This window comes from Heteronotia binoei, unplaced genomic scaffold, assembly GCF_032191835.1.
Source record: "Heteronotia binoei isolate CCM8104 ecotype False Entrance Well unplaced genomic scaffold, APGP_CSIRO_Hbin_v1 ptg000648l, whole genome shotgun sequence".
Classification (NCBI taxonomy): domain Eukaryota; kingdom Metazoa; phylum Chordata; class Lepidosauria; order Squamata; family Gekkonidae; genus Heteronotia; species Heteronotia binoei.
Genome location: NW_026800061.1, coordinates 235445 through 257179, shown reverse-complemented (window position 1 = coordinate 257179; position 21735 = coordinate 235445). Strand labels below are relative to the sequence as shown.

General features: G+C 44.0%; 1 protein-coding gene across 2 annotated transcripts in view; it reads right to left on the bottom strand.

Moving 5' to 3' along the window:
- Positions 1-21735, bottom strand: part of LOC132590748 (acyl-CoA synthetase short-chain family member 3, mitochondrial-like) — a 106793-nt gene that overhangs the window by 33109 nt on the left and 51949 nt on the right. For both annotated transcript variants that reach the window (XM_060263658.1, XM_060263659.1), the window contains one exon: positions 1514-1609. In XM_060263658.1, the coding sequence (XP_060119641.1) occupies positions 1514-1609 (96 nt within the window). The remainder of the gene's footprint in view (positions 1-1513; positions 1610-21735) is intronic.

Here is a 21735-nt window from a genome sequence, read left to right as displayed (position 1 = left end):
CCTCTCATGTCTGATGCTGCTTCAAAGTCTACATTGCCTACAGCTAAAAGAAGAATGCTGCACATGAGAGATAATGTTCATAATGTTCCTTTCAAATATCAACTCCTGCAGAGGACTCTTTCATTGACAAAAGTGTTTCATTGACAGTTTACATTGAAAGCATTTATATACTTGCCAAGTTCAATGACTATTTTTGATTCATAACAACATGTTTATACAGGTCACCGACGTTATGTCCAGTGGCATCTTTATGCATGTTAAAAACATGGTAATTCCACTTAGTATACGAATATCAAAAAACTACATCCCATTGTTTACAGTACTGGCTTTGTAGAATACGGGGAAGTTTTGAAAAGAGGTATAGGGCCTCACTACATGATACGTTGTTTCCAAGCCTGCCTTGAGACCTCTCAAGCCAGACATGCTGGGTATTCTATGTCCGGACTTGACCTGAAAGCACCACAGGGAGCCACTATTTGCTATATCCAGGAAATGCAAATGCCAACTGGACAGGGAGGAATGCAGTGGTTTTTGTTGTTGTTCAGTTGCACAGTCGAGTTCGACTCTTTGCAACCCCATGGACCAAGTCACGCCAGGCTCTCCTGTCTTCCACCATCATCCGAAGTCTGCTCAAATTTCTGTTAGTTACATCAGTAATGCTGTCCAGCCATCTCATCATCATGCACTGACAGGTTACACAAAGTTTCTCAAACAGCAGCTCCCTTAGGCCATACCAGTTCAGTAAAATGACCACCTCAATCCCAATCAGCTCCCTGTACAGGAACTACATTTCAGTGGAGAACTCCCTGTATATATCTGATGAGATAGGACTCATGGCAGACATGGGCAGAGGGTGGCATTCTGATGTATGTAACAGATTTCCCTTAACAACAAAGCATCCAAATCATCATCGTCAGACACAACTCTGTACATGTAATCAATAATGTATGTATGGAACTGCTCTGACTTTGACAAATGACCTGAATAGGGTATGTAAACAATTATGTTTGTAGACTGATAGCGAAATTGTGATTGCCTGAAATTATGTGATTGATCCTCCTCTCACCCATCTTTTTTCTCTTGGTTCACATTTGTACATAGAACTATTGATCCATGTATGATAATCTAAGTCAGTTAGGGTACTTAAAGACAGAAAACCCAAGTTCCAGTCATAAACTGGACTGACATTATTATGCTGCAATAAGCATGCTTTCTGGTAATGGCAACAAAAATCACTGTAGCTTTGGGTAACTACTGAGATATATTTTTTAAATTGAAATGTTACAGGGAAAATGGGATTTAGCAAGTATTCCTTGTACTGGTGTTCTATTTTGCTATGAAATAAAAATGTTGATGTAGCTCATGAAGGCAGATAAAGGTTGGGTTTGGGTCCTCAGTTGTTAAATACAGACACAACTTAAGTCAGATTTCTAGATTCCACCTGCAGACAGCCAAAGACTCCTTATAGAAGTTGAGCCATATTCTATCTTATTGTATATAGTTGCAACTATACCATTGTATCCTGGCACCAGTCTTCCAGTCTGTCCTGGTGGAGGTGTAAGAGAGTTTCCCAAGCCAACGCAGGAGGCAGTTATAGCAGAACCTGTTTCTGCAGAACAGAGGAAATAGTTGTAAAATCTGTAGTCAATATGATACTAGAAAGAGAAACATGTTTCTCCCCCTTATCCAATTTCTCACATTATTTATTTCCCCCTAGCCCACATAGCCTTTCACTTTTCTCTGCTTCCTACCCACCCACAATTATTTGTCCCTCCCTAGTTTTCAGCTTTCCATCCTCCCCTCACCCTTGCAGACATGTTCCTGCAGCTTCTCCCACTTTTTCTTTTGTCACCCACTCATCTACCTTTTCCTGTTAAGGTTACCATCCCCCAATTCCCTATATATGAAAAAAATACAACAATGTCAATGTTATTAAGTTTAACATACATATATTCAAATGGAGATATTAATAACAATTTTTGCTATGTGATGTCCCCAATGCAATGTCATCACTTCCAGGTGACATCATCACAGAGGGGACATCACATGGGGACTCAGGTATTTGTGCAACTCTATGGTTTTGTGGGTGAAAAACCCAGAGTTTCATCCAACTACCAGAGCATCCCCTGCATGGCATCCCTGCCCACCCAGAATGCCCTCCAAATTCCCTTGTCAGATGGGTGAGGGGAACTGGCAACCCTATTTCCTGTCCTTCCCTTCAGCTTAACCTCCTTCTCTCCCACCAGTCTTATTTGTTCAGCTCCAGAGTCCCCACTCCAACCAACAGTAAGCACAGAATCCTCAGCAATATTTTGTGACTGCCTAGCAGCCCCCCTAAAAGGGTACTAAGATCCAAAAACATAATTTCATGAGATCTTAAGAACATAAGAGAAGCCATGTTGGATCAGGCCAGTGGCCCATCCAGTCCAACACTCTGTCACACAGTGGCTAAAACCCCCCCCAGGTGCTATCAGGAGATCCACCAGCGAGCCAAGACACTTCCACTGTTGCCCCCCGCAGCACCAAGAATACAGATCATCACTGTCCCAGTCAGAGAGTTCCATCTATGTCCTGTGGCTAATAGCCACTGATAGACCTCTGCTCCATATGTTTATCTTGGTGGGCTTTAATTTCTTAAAGCAACAGGGGTTGCTTCTATTATTGAGGTGTAGCCTCCCAATGAGTTGGATCCTGTCTAAATTTTGCATCGGATCAGAACTTTCCTATCTCCCACTGATCTCTTTTCCGTAAAAAAACAAATATCACAGCTTATTTGAGGCTCTAATGGGGTGGAAGGAAGCTTCATCAGTTGTTTTTCTATGTAAAGCTTGAATAGGTATAAATCATTTTCTCATACTATAAGCAGCCTCCAGAAAACTTTCTATTTAAAGAGGTTTCTTGTTAGAACTACCAATCCAAAGGCTCAGACTCTGTTATGTGAAATTAAAGTATCAAGAAAAACAGGAATCACAGGAGAAAGTAAGACCAGGTGAACAAATACAATCTCACTGTGTACAGTGATTGAATAAACAATTTAACATTACTTTTAGCCTCTACTTTATTATATTACAGCAATTCTCCTATGTTCAATATGTTCAAGGTCTAATTGATAATATCTGTTTTCACATTTGCATTGCTGTATTCGGAATGCCAAACTTTTCCCATTCACTATTAGAACACTTCTAATAGTGAATGAGAAAAGTTTACCGTTCCAAATACAGCAATGCAAATGTGAAGAAAGATACTATTGATTAGTCCTTGACTTATGCAACGTGAAATTTAATGATGCTGCAAGATTGCAATGGGGTGACCTAGAGGAAGCCAGCCAGTTCACTGGACTCTCAATTACACAAATGAAATATTATTATATATTCCCGAGGAAGGCTCGAAACATACTATATAGTTATTAAAATCCATTGGAATGTATATTAATCAGGATGTAAGTTGTGAGAGGCACTAACTTTGTTACTATGAATTTTTATGCTGTATGTCAAGGCTTAATGTGAGTACTGGATTGTTACATATGTATGGACATTTTGATGTTTTTGTATTTTGTATTAGTGATATGAATTTTGTGTGATATGAATTTTGTATTGAACATAGGAGAATTGTTGTAATATTATAATACACTAGAGGCTAAAAATGTTAAATTGTTGATTCAGTCATTGTACATAGTGAGATTGTCTTTGTTCACCTGATGTGAAATTAAAAGCCAGGATCTCAGACATCAGATACCATTAATTATGGTACCAATTTCATAGCTCCTACACAAGTATTTGATTAATACTGCTGCCCAAGGCTGAACACAGTGGGTTCCCAGGGCTGATGTACACAAGTAGCCAAACCTTTTAAAAATTCTATAAAGTTTTATTTTATATCTTTCAAAACAAAATGTTTAATCTATAGGCAACACAACACTCTAAAGTCACTCAGCAAGAAAGACAATAAAAAGTAGCTTAACTATCTAACACATTTCCAAGACCTGCATTAAATATCACAAACTTTAATTTCAGGAGTCAAAGGCCATAGCTTATGCATTCTCTATGCTGCTGTCTATTGCAATTTTAGCATATCATAGTCCAGACCTTTAGTTCATCAGAATCTAAGCCGGCCCCCTTTCTCCAGGCTCTTAGCACAATTACAGTTTTTATGGCCAAGTAGCATCAGGTGATGATCAGTATTCCCTCTAAGCTGAGTAAGTATGAGCTAGCTCAGTTTTTTAGCCTCTGGCTCACACATTTTTTACTTAGCTCAAGAAGGATGGCCCCAGAACAAACTAACTTATGAAGTATTCAAATTGCTCACTCACAACTTTAATGCCAATAGCTCATAAAGTAGAATTTTTGCTCACAGGACTCCACGGCTTAGAGGTGATGATGGTACCCAATCAGGAAACATTCTTGCTGGAACCCTCTAGAAAGTTATCTCATCACTCCTGATTCCCCCTCCCATTCTGTGGGCTGCAGGTTCTCATGAGAAGCTATTTACCACATTTCCAGCTCTGGCCTTCAAGATGATAACAGCTATGTAGGCAGAGACCCACCCAATTAGCAACACCTGCAAGATGGAATAAGTCCATTACTATTCACATTAACCCTTGCGAGGCATCAGGTGTACTTTGCCTCATAGGTGCCTCATGCTTTCTTGATCATTGTGAGTCTTAATAGCTTATGTGCCTTTGATTATGGTCTTCCCTAAGACTACCACAAGTGGTGGAAATGAAAAAAAAGAAAGAAAATATGGTACAAGGATTTCACTGACTCTCTAAAGTTACTAGTGATCATTTCAGAATGTATTTGATATTTTATGTTTGTTTGTAGCCGCTGTAAGTAGAACTGCAATGACTGTGCAGAGCCAAAGATTTTGAGTTTACAGTTTGTAAGCTACAAGCTGAACTACAACAAATGTTTGCAACGTTCTCACAAGGTATAAAAGAAACATTACTATTGTTATTCTATGGTGTGGGAATTAATTACTTTTCAGTGTGCAGGCAGCCTTTTGTCTTTGAGAGGAATAGCCCATGTTTTGGTTTTTAAATAAATTATCTTTTCTCATATACCTGCTCATCAAATACTGCAATTCCTTCCAGAACTGTCTAGGATGACACTGAAAGGACCTCTATAACAATATTCTGAAATTTACAAGGGAAGAAGTTATCCAAAGATGATAAGTATATTCCTCCCAAATTTCAAATCCATGTGAAATATTCTGGGGGGAAATTTTCAGCCACCACTGCCAGGTTGCAAGGCCATATTTATTGTCTTTTTCAGGGTTGCCTCAATTTTCCTGTTTCAAGATGCCTTAGTAAGAAAAATAAACCCTTGAATATGAACCAAGGACAAGCTGGAAATCCAAAAATAAATTCCCCCTTCAGGCAGTTTGCGCTAAATGCCACCTCAGGCAGCAGACAATAGCAATGCTACATGATGAGCTGCTGAGGGGGTCACTGTGTTAAACAGCAGAAACTGCTTACACCACAGCTTAAGGAATACAAGTGGAAAAGGGTTGTGCTAAGGGAACTGCGGACACATGAATGATCAAAGGGTAAGAAAGAAAGAATGGTGGGGAGAAATTTTAAAAAAACAAACAAGGAGGCAGTGACAAGAAATGAAGAGGTGAAACCCAAGGCATGGGGAAATACAGTAAGGCAGAATAACGAAACAGAAGAAAAGAGACAGTGATGTGGAACTGTAGTGAATTAAGAAACAGGAAATATGTGTAAATGAACAACAGGAAGTGTAACAAAACAAAAATTCAAAGCACTAGGATTGTTTTTCATGGATTGCCAGTAAACCAGTTAGTGGAACACAGTAAAAGAACAGACATTAATTAGCCCTTTTCAGACATTACCCTCCTGGCACTGTGACTATTCATACAGAATGAACAAACAACTCACAATCCTCCTAATATGCACAGTTGCCATTTCTTCTGAAAAGAGGCAAAACAGTTCATTAAAGATTAATCTGTGATCTGTTATGCATGTTCCAAAGCTGCAATATACATGAACTGCCCCTTCCAGAAAACTGGCAATCATGTACATCCATAGAAGAAGACTGCAGATTTATACCCTGCCCTTCTCTCTGAATCAGAGACTCAGAGTGGCTCACAATCTCCTTTACCTTCCTCCCCCACAACAGACACCCTGTGAGGTGGGTGGGGCTGAGAGGGCTCTCACAGCAGCTGCCCTTTCAAGGACAACTCCTGCAATTTTCCGGCGCCCCTTAAAGAGGCCGTGGTCCGGCCCCTCTTAAAAAAACCATCTTTAGACCCGGCCCAATTGGCACACTATAGGCCGGTCTCAAACCTGCCCTTTTTGGGCAAACTTATTGAGAGGGCAGTGGCGAGGCAGCTACAGACTTTCCTGGAGGACGCTTCCATCCTTGACCCACTTCAGTCCGGCTTCCGCCCAGGTCACGGGACGGAGACGGTGTTGGTTGCCCTGGTGGATGACCTTCAACGGCATCTGGATCGGGGTGGCTCGGCAGTACTGATGTTGTTGGACCTATCGGCGGCGTTCGATACGGTCGACCATCGGCTGCTGACTTGCCGACGCGGGGATTCAGGGGTTGGCCTTGCAGTGGCTTTCCTCCTTCCTTGAAGGTCGGGGACAAAGGGTCGCGATTGGGGGGGAGCTGTCCCAGAGGCGCTCACTTAACTGTGGGGTGCCCCAGGGAGCGGTTCTCTCCCCGATGTTGTTTAACATCTATATGCGACCTCTTGCCCAGATTGCCCGAAGGTATGGGCTGGGGTGTCACCAGTATGCTGATGACACCCAGCTCTATCTACTTATGGACGGCCGACTGGTCTGCGCCCCAGAAAACCTGGACCGGCACTACAGGCCGTGGCTGAGTGGCTCAGACTGAGTGGACTGACATTGAATCCTGCGAAGACAGAGGTCCTTTGTTTGGGCCGTCGGGGACCGGGAGGGGAAATCCCTCTGCCAGCTTTTGACGGTGTACCGCTGAGGCCAGCGGACAGGGTCAGGAGCCTGGGGGTGCTATTGGAGCCGTCCCTAAAGATGGAGGCTCAGATAGCGGCCACTGCCAAGTCCGCGTTTTTTCATCTTAGACGGGCAAGGCAGTTGGCCCCCTTCCTGGCCCCCGACGACCTAGCAACAGTGATCCATGCCACGGTCACCTCGAGGTTGGATTACTGCAATGCCCTCTACATGGGGCTGCCCCTGTGCCGGACCCGGAAATTGCAGCTAGTGCAGAATGCCGCGGCCCGGCTGTTACTGGGCCTCCCAAGGTGGGGGCACATCCGGCCGGGCCTTCGGGCTCTGCACTGGCTTCCAATAATATACCGAGTCCGGTACAAGGTGCTGGTCATCACCTTTAAAGCCCTATATGGCCTGGGACCTGCCTACCTGAGGGACCGTCTCTCCCCACACGTTCCCCAGAGAGCACTGAGGTCTGGCACTCAAAATCTGCTCATCATCCCCGGGCCCAAGGAAGTGCGTCTCAAGGCAACTAGAGACAGGGCCTTTTCCACAATGGCCCCTATGTGGTGGAACCAGCTACCGGAAGAGGCGAGGGCCCTGCGGGACCTTGCTCAGTTCCGCAGGGCCTGTAAGACAGCCCTCTTCCGGTTAGCCTATGCCTGATGAGATAATGTAGCTACCAGATTTTTGTGTTTCTACTGTATAGTTTAATGTTTAATTTTAAGGTTTTTAGGTTTTAATTGTCTGATTTTAGAGGTAATAACTTGCTCTGATTTTACTGTTTTATTGTTTTATTGTTGTTGTAAGCCGCCCTGAGCCACTTGTGGGAAGGGCGGGATAGAAGTCACCAAATAAATAAATAAATAAATAGCTATGGCTAACCCAAGGCCATTCCAGCAGCTGTAAGTGGAGGAGTGAGGAATCAAACCTGGTTCTCTCAGATAAGAGTCCGCACACTTAACCACTACACCAAACTGGCTGTACATGCAATCAAACATAATAACTGAATGGGAGTATATATTGCTATGGCTTTGTGCAACAAAGGTTCCCAGTGGAGCTTCCCTAATCATTTACACGAAAATATACAGCAGTCAAACATAATTTTTTTGATGGCGTAGAACAAGCCTCTCTTTCAAGTGTGATATAAATCGTATTAGGCACCAACTGAATAAAAGCAGGAACTTAGCACACCATCTGCTTTCTAAAACAACCTCTAATGAAATAATAGGAACATGCCTAATACTAGGGATGTGCACGTGTCTCACATCTCATCATTTTTACTGCTTCTCCAATATGCAGAAGCCATATGGTGGGTTTTAGGCAGACAAATATATTTTTTGATCCAAATATTCAATGGACAGCAGTCTTGAAATGAAAAACTACTGCTATTCAATTAGTAAGAGCAATTAGAGGTTTTTATCTAGACAACAAGGCTTTTCAAGATATAAGTTTTAACCACTGGCATCACCTTGGTGAGTCCTAAAGTAAATAGTGGTATGATTTTAGTTATGTAGAACAAATACAGATATAAGGGTTGGGTTACAAATGAAGCAAGGACTGTGTGTTAGTGGGGGTGAGACCCACAAAACTATCATTCCCTTCTATGAGATGATAATGGACTGCAGCAATTTCAATAAAGCATGAGACTGAGATAAAGCAGCAGGTTCCATTAGATTATGTGCCTGAGGAACCAATGACATAGGAGAAGGTTGTTTTTCATTCTCTTGAACTATCCAGTGGTCAGTTTAATTATTTTAACCCACTATGCAGATTAATCTAGCTACGCTTCAAACGAAACAAAAACTCTACCTTACCATGTGAATTTCAGTTCTTACGAAACAAAGGAAGGCAAATAAAATTAAAGATTGTTTTTCCGCTGCTGAATAGACATAAACCAGCTTCCAAAAGTGGAAGTGTACTGGAAACTAACTTACCTGTAGCTTCTTCTTTCCCAATTAACAAGCAAAGAGATGTACTACAGATTCAAATACCTTTTGGTGCAAAAAATGATACTGCCCTGCAGTCTACTGAACTTGTGATTGACTATCCACTGCCAGCATCTCTGGGACTATTAATTCTACCCATAACAACTTCTGAGAGTAACAGTTCTTAAATTTATGGGTCATTTGTCAAGGATAGGAAAAGGTATTTATCTATTCTACATGGAATAGCTGTGTGATCCAAATACTTGCTGTGTGCCTGGAAAACGTACAGGCATTCCAATGAGATATCATGCTAAAATCATGGAAAAGGCAGGATTTAATCTAAAGGATTTCGTGGACAGCCAAGCAATTTCATATCTAGTCAGTAAAATATCTACTGTTATCCAGCAGACAGTTTTCAGATTAACACCTTCCCTTTCCATGAAGGAAAGGACAGAAAAGTATAGGGCTCCATCCCTGCCCCTCCCACCCTGTGTGCTATCCCCATCAGGTCTCAATGAAGTTCCACTAGAGGGCTATGTAATCTCATTTCCAAACTACTGGATTACGAAGAATTCATTGTAAACAAGGACCCTGCATCCACAAAGAACGTCAACGTTCTCTATATTGAACAAGACCTTGCTCCCAGAGGAAAATCCCCTATTGTGAGGCTGATTTCTGTCCCTGAGAGAGATACTAGTGACAGGTTTATTGTTATTGTGGTCCTTAGACTAGATATAAAATACAAATATACAAAGTTTCCAGGATTTTAAAATACTTAAAGCATTTTTTAAAGTTTAAAATTTCATCTAAAATCTAGTAACTGCCTATTTTCCAACTACCATGCATTTTCTGTAACCTGAGTATCACCATGCAGAAACTGGCTACTTGGTAGGTGATCTTAGGGTATCTATCAGATAGAAGGAACTTAGGTTTATCTTTTTCTGAAAGGCCCAAATTTTTTTTCAATCAGCAGGGTGATGATCTCCTTACGTGCCACCTTGTAACACAGGCATATGAAAAAAAAAGTCCTCTGTAATCTCAACCTCCGTTAATGGAAAAGTACAGAGCCTTTTTAGGAAAGGAATCCCATATATTTATGGCTAGCTGTATTGGGGACAACTCACCTACTCTCTTTTTGGATGAGCCGTGTGTCACTCAAAGAGCAACCCCACCCTCCAGCCCCAGGACAAATGAGGATTCGACCACTGAAGAAGCTGCTTTCATATTCCCTCTCATTGGCTCCTCTATTCTTACACTGCACTCACTTTCCCCTCAGTGGCTGTTGCTAGGATCCACGCTTAGTTCTGTCAGTACAAGACAACCATGCTTGGTTCTGATGCTAAAAGTTGGGGGGAGGCCCTTTCCAGGCCTATTTTGGTCTTTGAGGGAGAATTCATTGGGGCCAGTCCTGCCTAGGGTTGCCAGCTCTAGGTTGGGAAATTCCTGGAGATTTGGGGGTGAAATCTACGGAAGCCAGGGTTTGGGGATGGGAGAGGCCTCAGCTGAATATGATAGAGTCTACCCTCCAAAGCAGTTATTTTCCCCAGGGGGGAAAGAGATCTGTTTTCTGGAGTTCAGTTGTGATACAAGGAGATCTTCAGGCTCCACCTGGAGGTTGGCTACCCTAGGCCTGGCAGCACCCTCTGACTGACTTGGTGCCTCTTGACTGTAGCATAGCAGTTAGTGTTTCAGAGCAGGGTCTGCCAGATCCAGGTTCTTGCTGTGGAAGTTCTGGGTGATTTTGAATCAGCCTATCCTACCTCACAGGGTTGTTGTGCAGATCAAAAGAGGAAGAGGAGAATGATGTAAGCTGCTTTGGTCCACATCGCAGAGAAAACTGTCCCTAAGTAGAGGGGGAAGAAGATGGAAAGCTGAAGTCGGAGGGGCTTTATATAGTTTGAGAGGTTGGTGGGAACATATGATCCCCTTGGAAATTATGAAATTTTGCTGTACCGTTTGCAGATCTTTCTCCTTGGTCCACAGCCTATTTACTGTGTTGAAGCCTAGAGCCCAAGTCCTGCAAAACTACCCCAAGATATTAAGTTATTAACTTGCTCAATATGACGTCTATACCCCAAAACAACAATCTTTGTTTTCTGGTAGTTGATTGTAAGGGATTCTACTTCACAGTATGAGGAGAGCTTCCCAAGAGCCCTTCTCAACCCTACAGGTGTTCTAGATTAGGTGTGTCAAAAGTCCGTCCTACAGGACAGAACCTGCCCACCCAGGGCTTTAATTTGGCCCACAAGATGGGCTCAATATGCCTTGGCATTCTCCAGTGCAGTTGGCTCTGCCTCCCCCTTCCCTCCTCTGTGCTTTGCCTTGCTACAGTGGGTAGGTGTTTGTTTTTTGCAGGGCTTTGTCTGCCTTGGCTCTCCCAGGTGCAACTTTCTCCCCCTTGCTCTTCTATTCTTTGCCTTGCTACAGTGTGTGTGTGTGTGTGTGTGTGTGTGTGTGTGTTTCTGGGTTTCTGCCTTGGCTCTCCTGGGTGCAACTGGCTCCGTCTCCCCCTTCCCTCCTCTGTGCTTTGCCTTGCTACAGTGTGTAGGTGACTCTGGTTTTTTTTTTCTCCTGCGCTTCCACTGCCTTGGCTCTCTTGGATGCAACTGCCTCTACCTCCCCACCACCTTCTTCATGCTTTGCCTTGCTATAGTGGGGTATGTGTTCCTGTCTTTTTTTGCTGGGCTTCTTCTGCCTTGACTCTTCCAAGTGCAACTGACTCTGCCTCCCCCTTTCCTCAGTGCTTTGCCTACAGTGGGTAGGTGTTTCCAGGAGTCATTTTGTAGAAAAATAGGTGGTGGAGCTCATCCAGGGTTGTTATGCAGCTGCACATACTATTCAATGGACAAGGAGGTAGAACTCTCAGAAGGAGGAGGTGCAACTCTCAGAAAGGTGCAGGAGCTGCGCTCCTCTGAGCTCCCACTGAATCTGAGGCCTGAGTGTTTCTATTTTATTGGGGGGGGGGGGGGGCTTCTTCTGCCTTGGCTTTTTCTGAGTGCAACTGGTCCCACCTTCCCCTTGCCACCTTCATGCTTCCCCTTCCTACACTGGGTGTGTGTGTGCTTCTATCTCTTTTTTTGCTGGGCTCATTCATGTTGACTTTAGATAGGGAGAGGGAGTTGTGGCTCAGCTGAAGAGCCTTTGCTTGGCATACATAGAATCCCAAGTTTCTATCCCTTGCACCTCCAGGTTGTGGCTTATAAGAAAGACTTCAACCTGAGACTCTGCCACTTGAGGGAGGTGGGGGAAGCTCACTATGCTCAGCCATTTCTTGTTTTTTTATGCGACATAGAATCATAGAGTTGGAAGGGACCTCTAGGGTCATCTAGTCCAACCCCCTGCACAATGCAGGAAACTCACAAACACCTCGCCCCTAAATTCACAGGATTTTCACTGCTGTCAGATGGCCATCTGACCTCTGTTTAAAAACCTCCAAGGAAGGAGAGCCCACCACCTCTCAAGGAAGCCTGTTCCACTGAGGAATCGCTCTAATGGTCAGGAAGTTCTTCCTAATGTTAAGCCGGAAACTCTTTTGATTTAATTTCAACCCACTGGTTCTGGTCCTACCTTCAGGGGCAATGGAAAATAATTCCACACCATCCTCTATATGACAGCCCTCCAAGTACTTGAAGATGGTGATCATATCACCTCTCAGCTGCCTCCTCTCCAGGCTAAACATCCCCAGCTCCTTCAACCTTTCCTCATAGGACTTGGTGTCCAGACCCCTCACCATCTTCGTTGCCCTCCTCTGGACCCGTTCTAGCTTGTCTATATCCTCCTTAAAATGTGGTGCCCAAAACTGAACACAATACTCCAGGTGAGGTCTTACCACAGCAGAGCAAAGTGATACCGTAACGTCAAGTGATCTGGACACTATACTTCTGTTGATACAGTCTAAAATTGCATTTGCCTTTTTAGCCATCGCATCATACTGTTGACTCATGTTCAGCGTATGATCCACTAAGACCCTAGATCCATGATGGCGAACCTATGACACGCGTGTCACTGGTGACACGCGAGGCAATTTGGCTGACACACCGGAAACCAAGGAGCGTGGCGAGCCGCGAGTCCTTCGGAGGCTGCTGAGCCCGTCTTGGAGGAGCAGCAGCTGCTAAGGTGAAGGCGAGAAGAGGCGGCAGCAGCGCAGCGGGCCGCCGCCGCCTCTTTCCCCGGCTCCAGGCCGGGGGTGGGGGTGGGAGGGAAGGTTGGGGGTGGGAGGGAAGGTTGGCCGACGCTGCCAGCGCCTCGCCTTGACCTGGGGGTGGGAGGAGACAGCCTCCTGGCGCAACCCGTCCCCCACCCAAAGCAGAGGCAGCCAAACGCACCTCCTCCTCGTAACAGGGCCGAGCTTTGCAACCCCCTTTTCCCGCCCTCCCCGGGGCCTGAGGAAATAGGTGGGTACAGCAAGAAAGAAAAAAAGAGCATTGCAAAAAAAGAGGCGAGGGGGGAAAGAAGTGCCCTCCTCGGTGGGTCGCGCCTTTGCAATGCCGGGGCTTTGCAAATGCAGGAGCAAGGCAGGCGTGTTTTTTTCTGTTTGTTTGCACGGAGCGGCTGGGTGGGGGGAGGCAGAGATGGCATTGCAGCAGTGTGTGTGGGGTGCAATGCCCGAGGGGGCGTAGCTCTTGGGCCTGTTGTGGGGCTGCCCCCCCCTCCTCCTCCTCCACCGGTCTTGGGTTTTTTTTTTGCAACCAACATGATCTTTCTCACTTTGCTCTCTCGCTCTTTCTCATGGCCGCCTGCCGGAGGTGGGGTTTCAGATTTAAAGGACAAACTGCCCTTTTCAGCTTGGAAGAGGAGGAAGGGGGTGGGCGATGGGGGCTGTGTGTGGGTTGCAAAAGAGCAAGGGGAGGGGAGCATTGGGTCGCCCCCCTTGGCTTCCCTTGGCAAGTGCTGGAGGAGAAAAGGCGGGAAGAAAAAAAGATACACCTTTTCCTGCAGGGTTACCAATCCCCAGGTGGGGGCAGGGGATCCCCCTCTCCCCAAAATACCCCCCCCCAAGTTTCAAAACGATTGGACCAGGGGGTCCAATTCTATGAGCCCCAAAAGATGGTGCCCCTATCCTTCATTATTTCCTATGGAAGAAAGGCATTTTAAAAGGTGTGCTGTCCCTTTAAATGTGATGGCCAGAACTCCCTTGGAGTTCAATTATGCTTGTCACACCCTTGTTCATGGCTCCACCCCAATGTCTCCTGGCCCCACCCCCAAAGTCTCCTGGCTCCGCCCCCAAAGCCCCCAGATATTTCTTGAATTGGACTTGGCAACCCTAGTCTGACCTAGGCCGCAGACCGCGCACTGGATCCTTTGTGCCTGGTTCTCCTGCAGCCCCCTCATTTGGTGAGTGTGGTTGAAATGACTCGGTGAAGTGACACGCGACCCGAGGAAGACTACACTTTCTCCCGATTTTCGACACACCAAGTTGAAAAGGTTAGCCATCACTGCCCTAGATGCTTTCCCCTCATACTGCTGCTAAGACAAGTCTCCCCCATCCTATAACCATGCATTGGATTTTTCCTACCTATATGTAGAACTTTACATTTATCCCTGTTAAAATTCGTTTTATTGATTTTAGCCCAGTTTTCCAGCCTGTCAGAGGCATCCCTAATCCTGTTTCTATCTTCTTCTGTGTTTGCAACCCCTCCCAATTTAGTATCATCGACAAATTTAATAAGCATTCCCTCTATTCCTTTATCTAGATCATTGATAAAGATGTTGAACAAAACAGGTCCCAGGACAGATCCTTGAGGCACTCCACTTGTCACTCTTCTCCAAGAGGATGAGGAACCATTCACAAGCACTCTTTGGGTGCGATCTGTCAACCAGTTACAGATCCACCTAATTGTAATGGGATCCAAACCACATTTTACCAACTTGTCAACAAGGATAGTATGTGGAACCTTATCAGAAGCCTTACTGAAATCAAGATAAACGATGTCTACAGCATTCTCCTGATCCAGCAAGTTAGTCACTTTCTCAAAAAAAGAGATCAGGTTAGTTTGACATGACTTGTTCTTGAGAAAACCATGCTGGCTCTTAGTAATCACATCCATTCTTTCCAAATGTTTAGAATAAATGGTTTGTTCTAAAACTTTTCCAGGTATAGAGGTCAAGCTGACGGGTCGGTAGTCACCCAGATCATCTTTTTCCCCCTTCTTGAAGATGGGGACAACATTTGCCCGCCTCCAATAATAGCCAGAGGCTCAGAAATCACATCCGCAAGCTCCTTTAGAACCCTTGGATGCAATTCATCTGGCCCTGAGGACTTAGTTTCATTTAAAGAAACTAACTGTTTATGTACTATCCCTATGCTGATCCTAGGTTGGAACTTCATACCCTCCTTATATGTTCTGTTTTTGCCATGTTGAGCACCCTTTCTCTCAGAAGAGAGGACTGAGGAAAAGTACGAATTGAGCAGTTCCACCCTCTCTTCATTACCCGTTACAATTTCACTTTCTTGCCCTCGCAATGGGTCTACCATGTCCTTGCTCTTTTTCTTACTCTGAATATAAGAAAATAATCCTTTTTTGTTGTTTTTAGCATCTTTGGCAAGCCTAGGCTCATACTGAGCTTTAGCTTTTCTAACTTTTTCTCTACAAGCACTGGTGATTTGTTTATATTTATCCTTGGTTATAAGGCCCTCCTTCCCATTCCTAAAGGAGGTTTTTTTATTTCTCATGTCTTTAGAGAGCTGTTTATGGAGTTATGGAGTCACTTTGGCTTCTTTAGGCTTTTTCCATTTTTTCTTCTCATAGGAATAATCTGTGATTGCGCTTTCAGTATTTCGCTTTTAAGAAACTACCACCCCTCCTGAATCCCCTTCCTCCTAAGTATTTCTAACCATGGGATTTTACCCAGCATAGTTCTAAGTTTATCGAAGTTTGCCTTTCTGAAGTCCAACCTATAAGTCTGACTATGTATAGCTTTTCCCTTCCCTAAGACTGTAAATTCCAAAATCACATGGTCACTTCCTGCCCAGGGTGCCCACTAGTTCCACTTCTTCAATCAATTCTTCCTTGTTGGTGAGAATCAAATCCAAGATAGCAGATCCCCTGTTTCCTTCTTCACTTTCTGGAAAACAAAGTTGTCAGCAAGACAAGTCAGAAATCTATTTGACTTTTCATTTTTAGCAGAGTTGGAATTCCAACAGATGTCCGAGTAATTGAAATCTTCCATGATCACTGTATCCCTTCTCTTGGAGAACTTTGCAATCTGCTGTAGAAGTATCTCATGCAAGTCCTCTGCCTGACTCGGTGGTCTATAGCAGACCCCCACAATAATATCACTGTTATTTCTTACTCCTTTTATTTTTACCCACTGTCAACTGAGCTGCCATGCTCAGATTCACATATTTCCTCACAAGTATATACCTCCTTCACTTATACTGCTACGCCTCCGCCTTTTCTCATTTGCCTGTCCCTTTTAAATAAGTTGTACCCTTGAATCCTAATGTTCCATTTGTGAGTGTCATCCCACCAAGTTTCAGTAGTCATGGTCTCCTTCCTTTATTAGGACTTCCAGTTTCTCCTGTTTGTTTCCCATACCCTGTGCATTAGTGAAGAGACATCAGAATCTACATTTTATGCATCCCGAGGGTTTAGTTACCAAACAAGCCTGCAAGTTAACATTACCTAGTGTATGCGCCACTCTTTGCAAATATTTAATGTTCTTATCCCCAGTTTCTGGCATCATACGAAGCTTTGAATTATTGTCTCGCTCCCTCATACAAATTAGTTTAAATCCCTCCTTATTAGGTTAGCAAGGCTGTTACCAAACACCCTTTTTCCTACCACCATAAGGTGCAAACCATCTCCTGATAGAAGACCACCATCTCAAAATCCGAATCTTTCCTGACGACACCATCGACGTAGCCAGTCGTTTATTTAAAGTATTCTTCTTTCTCGTCCTCAGTCATAGCCTTCAACAGGAAGAATTGACGAAAACACAACCTGTGCGCCCAGCTCTTTCACCTTCTGACCCAGGGTTACATAGTCTTTTCTGATACGTTCAGGGCTATGACGGGCAGTATCATTTGTTCCCAAGTGGATCAGCAGAAAAGGATAGTAATTCATGGGCTTGATAAGTCTTCAAATCCTTTCTGTCAGGTGCTGGATACATGCACTCGGCATACAGCAGACCTCTCGGGATGACAGGTCCGGTCAGCACACTTTGGGCTCCACCCCTCTGAGCAAGGAGTCTCCAATCACCACCACCTTCCTCTTCCTATATTGGAGAGCAGAAGTGCCAGGCTTCTTAGCCACGGATCCTGAGAAACTTTCTTCAAGCTTTGTGGAGGCTGAGGAAGTAGCCCTTGTTCCAATGGTTCAGAATCAGTTACTGTGGGGAGATCCTGGAACCTATTGTTGAGCAGCAGGGGCTCAGAACATCTTCTGATTTTCTTTCTCCTTCAGGTTACATTTTTCCAGGAACACTCCTCCTGTGTTGGGTTCTCTTCTAATTGCTGAGATATCATTTCCTCTCCCTCCTCTTGTCCTTTCAAGAGCGCCTCATGAGTTTTGTCAAGAAAATCCTCACCTTCCTTTATACACTGCAGTGTGGACAATCGTGCCTCCAGTCCCTGTATCTTCTCCTCCAGCAGGGCCACTAACTTACACTTGCTGCAGGTGTAATTCATGCTACTCTCAAGTAGAAATACAAATATCCCACAATCGTTACACGTCACTGCCTCTGCTCCATCACCAACCATACTGCTGCAATCCATTTCAAAATTTTCTTTATCTTCACTTCTCTTTAAATCCCACTATCAACTGCCACTTGAAACTCCTTGTGGGTAACTATCCACCTTTGTACAGAACCCCCAGGCTAGACCTCTGGCAAGGATGAGCCTTGCAAATTAAAGGCTCAAGCCCCCACCAACCTCTGACTCAACAGCCAGAGCAACAGCAGAGGGTGCGACCAGCAATTACCCCTAGGCAAACAAGCTCTCCTCATTCAGCAACAGCTACACAATGTTCTAAGCTGGCTCAGAGCACTGACCGTGAGAGTCAGTTGAGGAAAGGTTTGCTCCCCACTCCAGGAAGAACAGGGACATCAGCCCAGAACTGCTCTGCTGGCTCTCCAGTCTGCCTATGTAGATTTTCCTCTGCACCTGGGGCCTTGTGGTGAAGACACACCAACTTAATGCTCACCAGGAACACAGCAACATCATGCTCACCGAGAAACTGGTCTGTCTATGTCCTTTATAAAGTTTTTAAAAGGTAAAGATAGTCCCCTGTGCAAGCACCAGTTGTTTCCGACTCTGGGGTGACGTCACATCACAGCAGACTTTTTACGGGGTGGTTTGCCATTGTCTTCCCCAGTCATCTACACTTCCCCCCCAGCAAGCTGGGTACTCATTTTACCGACCTCGGAAGGATGGAAGGCTGAGTCAATCTTGAGGTGGCTACCTGAACCCAGCTTCCACCAGGATTGAACTGAGGTCAAGGGCTGAGAGTTTGGACTGCAGTACTACAGCTTTTACCACTCTGTGCCATTGGGCTGCTGTTTATAACGTTTAGATCTCTGCTACCTGGCATTACATTTTATGACATACATGGCCTAGCCCAACAAAGTCTCATTTATGCCAGACCTGTCCCTCATAACAAATGAGTTTGACACCCCTGTTATAGATAGTAGCACAGTGTATTCCTTGTATAATATCATTGGTATTGTCCTATTGGCAAGTCTAGGAGAATGGCGTTCAGGGGTTTTAAGCCACTTAAGTAGGTTATTTGCATAAAAGATAAATAATGCCAGTGCTAGCAACCAACCTTGCCTGACACCTCTGTGGGTGGATGGGTTCAGTAAGGGATCCCTGTCCACTACATCTGACCCTCAGGTGGGTTTGTTCATGTAAGGCCTGTATAAGGTATAGGAGTCTTCTATCAATTAATGAGTTTGTTAGTTTGTCCCAGAGTTGCATTCTGGATGCAGAGTGAAATGCAGATTTGAAGTCAACAAAAGCTGCATAAAGTGAGATTATTCCCTTAGAGGAGTACTTCTTGATACAATGTCGGATAATCAGGCATTGGTCTATTGTAGATCTCCTTAGCCTAAAGTCTGCCTGTTCCGCTCCCAGAATGTTATCTTGTTTAAACCAGTCTGGGAGTTTGTCAAGGAGATGCCTTGCATATAGCTTACTTATAATATTCAGCAAACTAATCAGCCTGTAATTTGATGGATCTTTTGCCTTTTGCCTTTTTTATAGAATAGGACTACTATAGCCATTCCCCATGGTTTTGGAATATAGCCTGTATCATCAATATGTATGAAGAGGGGAGCCAAGAAAGAGGCCCACCACTCCTTATTTTCTTTCAAAGATTCAGGTGGAATACCATCATAGCCAAGGGCGTTAGCATTTTTCAGTTGGTCTATATGGGATTTAATCTCACCTGGAGTTACAGGAAACTCTTAGAAGTGTTTTCTAGTGCTGTTGGGTACTAGTTACAGGAGGGCCAGCATCAACTATGCTGCTTCCCAACATTGCCAGATGAGAAAACAGCATGACTAGCATTTTGGTGATTCCCGTTAAATCCCTTCCCTACAAAACACAGCAGACATTCCTGTCACAATTGGCAGCTGATACTATGAACACTGAACCATTTTGTTAGATATAAACACTGAAAGAAAGACAAGGAAAATTACAACTTCAAAGCAATGATTCTGTCAGCAAAGTAAATAACATATTACTGAAATCGTATTTATAAGGCTGTATGCTTTAGAAATATAAAAAATTTGCCACTGACAAAGGACTAAAGGTGTCAAAGAAGAGGAAATTAAGATCAAATTAAAATCAAACAACACACAATATTAGGAGTTCATGATCAACACTCTCAAGGTTTTTTTCCTCTCTAAATAGCAATAGTATGAGCCCCAATTCAGATTGGGATCTTTTATACCATTTTTTAAAAATTGTTGACAACACATAGTGATGAAAAATTATAGGAATCTCCACAGCTACTTTTGAAAGAATGTTAAAGAGACTGTAGATCCAATCACAAATCCTGACATCTAATCTAGTTTAATCCTAAATCTTTGTGATAATTTAAATTTTATCATTTCTTTAAAAAGTAAAAAGGCCATTCTCTAGTTAGTAAGTATATCCAAACATAACTTCTACAAAAAGTTATTTCAATTAGTAACGTAGCATACTATTTTTAGTATTCAGCATGCCTGGGGACTCCAATTTTTACTCTGTGATCAGCTGCTACTGCTCCAAGTGAAAATCAATGGAAGTCTCACATGCAGGAAAGAGTTTTGCTCTTTGGCTATTATACAGCTGATATTATTTCATAGTAAGTCACTTAAATTCAAGTACTGATTTTGTTGGGGTCATAGTTCCCAAAACTAATTTTCCACAAATCAGTTTAAATAGGCAATGTTTCACTGGACGGCCATTTTGTTACTGAATAATGATTCCTTGTAGGTTTATCCCTCATGATTGGAATATACTTTCAGTCTAGCGCCAGAAGACCTGCTGTACCTTGAAATAAATGTTTTGGAAGTTTTGACAGGTAAAACCATCAGAGAAATCACAACAGTATGCCATTTCCATCAAGTATATTAGTGGCACTGCTGTGCACTTATGCATATGTATGTGTGACAGGTAGACTGGTCAAGCCTGGATGGAGAGGGAGTCACTGGGGCACAGTGTTCCCTCTAAGCTGTGAGCTTGAGCAGCCACTCATTAACACAGGAAGTCCTACTCAGCAGCAATCTGGAGCCACACTGGATCTTGCACGGCCCATTGCCCATTTTAAGATTACAGCAGTTATATTATGCTCAGGATGTAACCTGATCTGGTCAGTAGGGGGGAAATTAGAGGGAACATTGCTGGGGCGGTGGCCTAGTGGAGTCAGTAGTGGCCAGGCATGGTGGCAGATTTTAGGGTGTCCATTAAGAGTCTGCTAGTGGGACAGGTATCACCAGATACACATTGTAGGGTGCTTCTGGGCCATGGCCTCTGCCACCCTAGGTGGGGAGAGAGACCACTGGTCATCCATGAAGCAGGCTGGACTGGGGGGAAAAGAGTGAATGAGGCTCTGTGGAAGGGCCAAATACTAGGCAGAACCTTAAAGGTGGTAATTCAGCATGCCTGGGGGTGGTCAATGGAGGCAGAGGCTGTCAGTAATATGACAAGCTGACTGTAACTGTGTCGTGAGGTTGCTAATAAAGCAGATGTAGATGAATCCTCCAGGAGTTGGGTGCAGTGATTCTACCTGATCAAGGGCAAATGGCTCCTGAGCCTACTGCAACCCTCCAAGTAAGCCAAAACGCACCCACCCTGTGAGACAATATGAAAAGAATTGACTTTAAAATGTGCTTATGCTTATTATGTAAGATATTAGTGGTTTTCAAAGTAAAAGTACAATGCATATGCAATCAATCTTAATACTCTGCCACCCAACACAAATGAAGACAGAGTTAGAAGAAAGAAAGGAATCCTGTGAGAATGATCCAGCTACAGTGAAACTATCAAGAAACGAAGTGACAAATCTGATCATTGCTGCAATCGCACAATGTGATCCAGCCAATCACAGGAATCATGTTGTGAATAAGATGATATCACTACAGAACACAGCCTGACAGCATCATGGTGACATCAGTGAGGATAAACACAGTTAGTTCAGAGTGCCTGCAGAGTATCAAGGAAGGAGGGAGAGCACTGGTCAACTATTTCAAAAGCCATCTAGGCATCTGCCTCACCTCTATCACAGAAACTGAAGCTGCCAAACCATGCAGTCACTGTAGCTCTACCTTCTGCACGTCATTGTCAGAGGTAAGAGATGCGGAAAGTTTCAATGTTTTATTTTTGTGTGGAAATTTCCCCTTTCTAAAGACTCATCATTTCATAAAATTTCATAGAACCATAGAGCT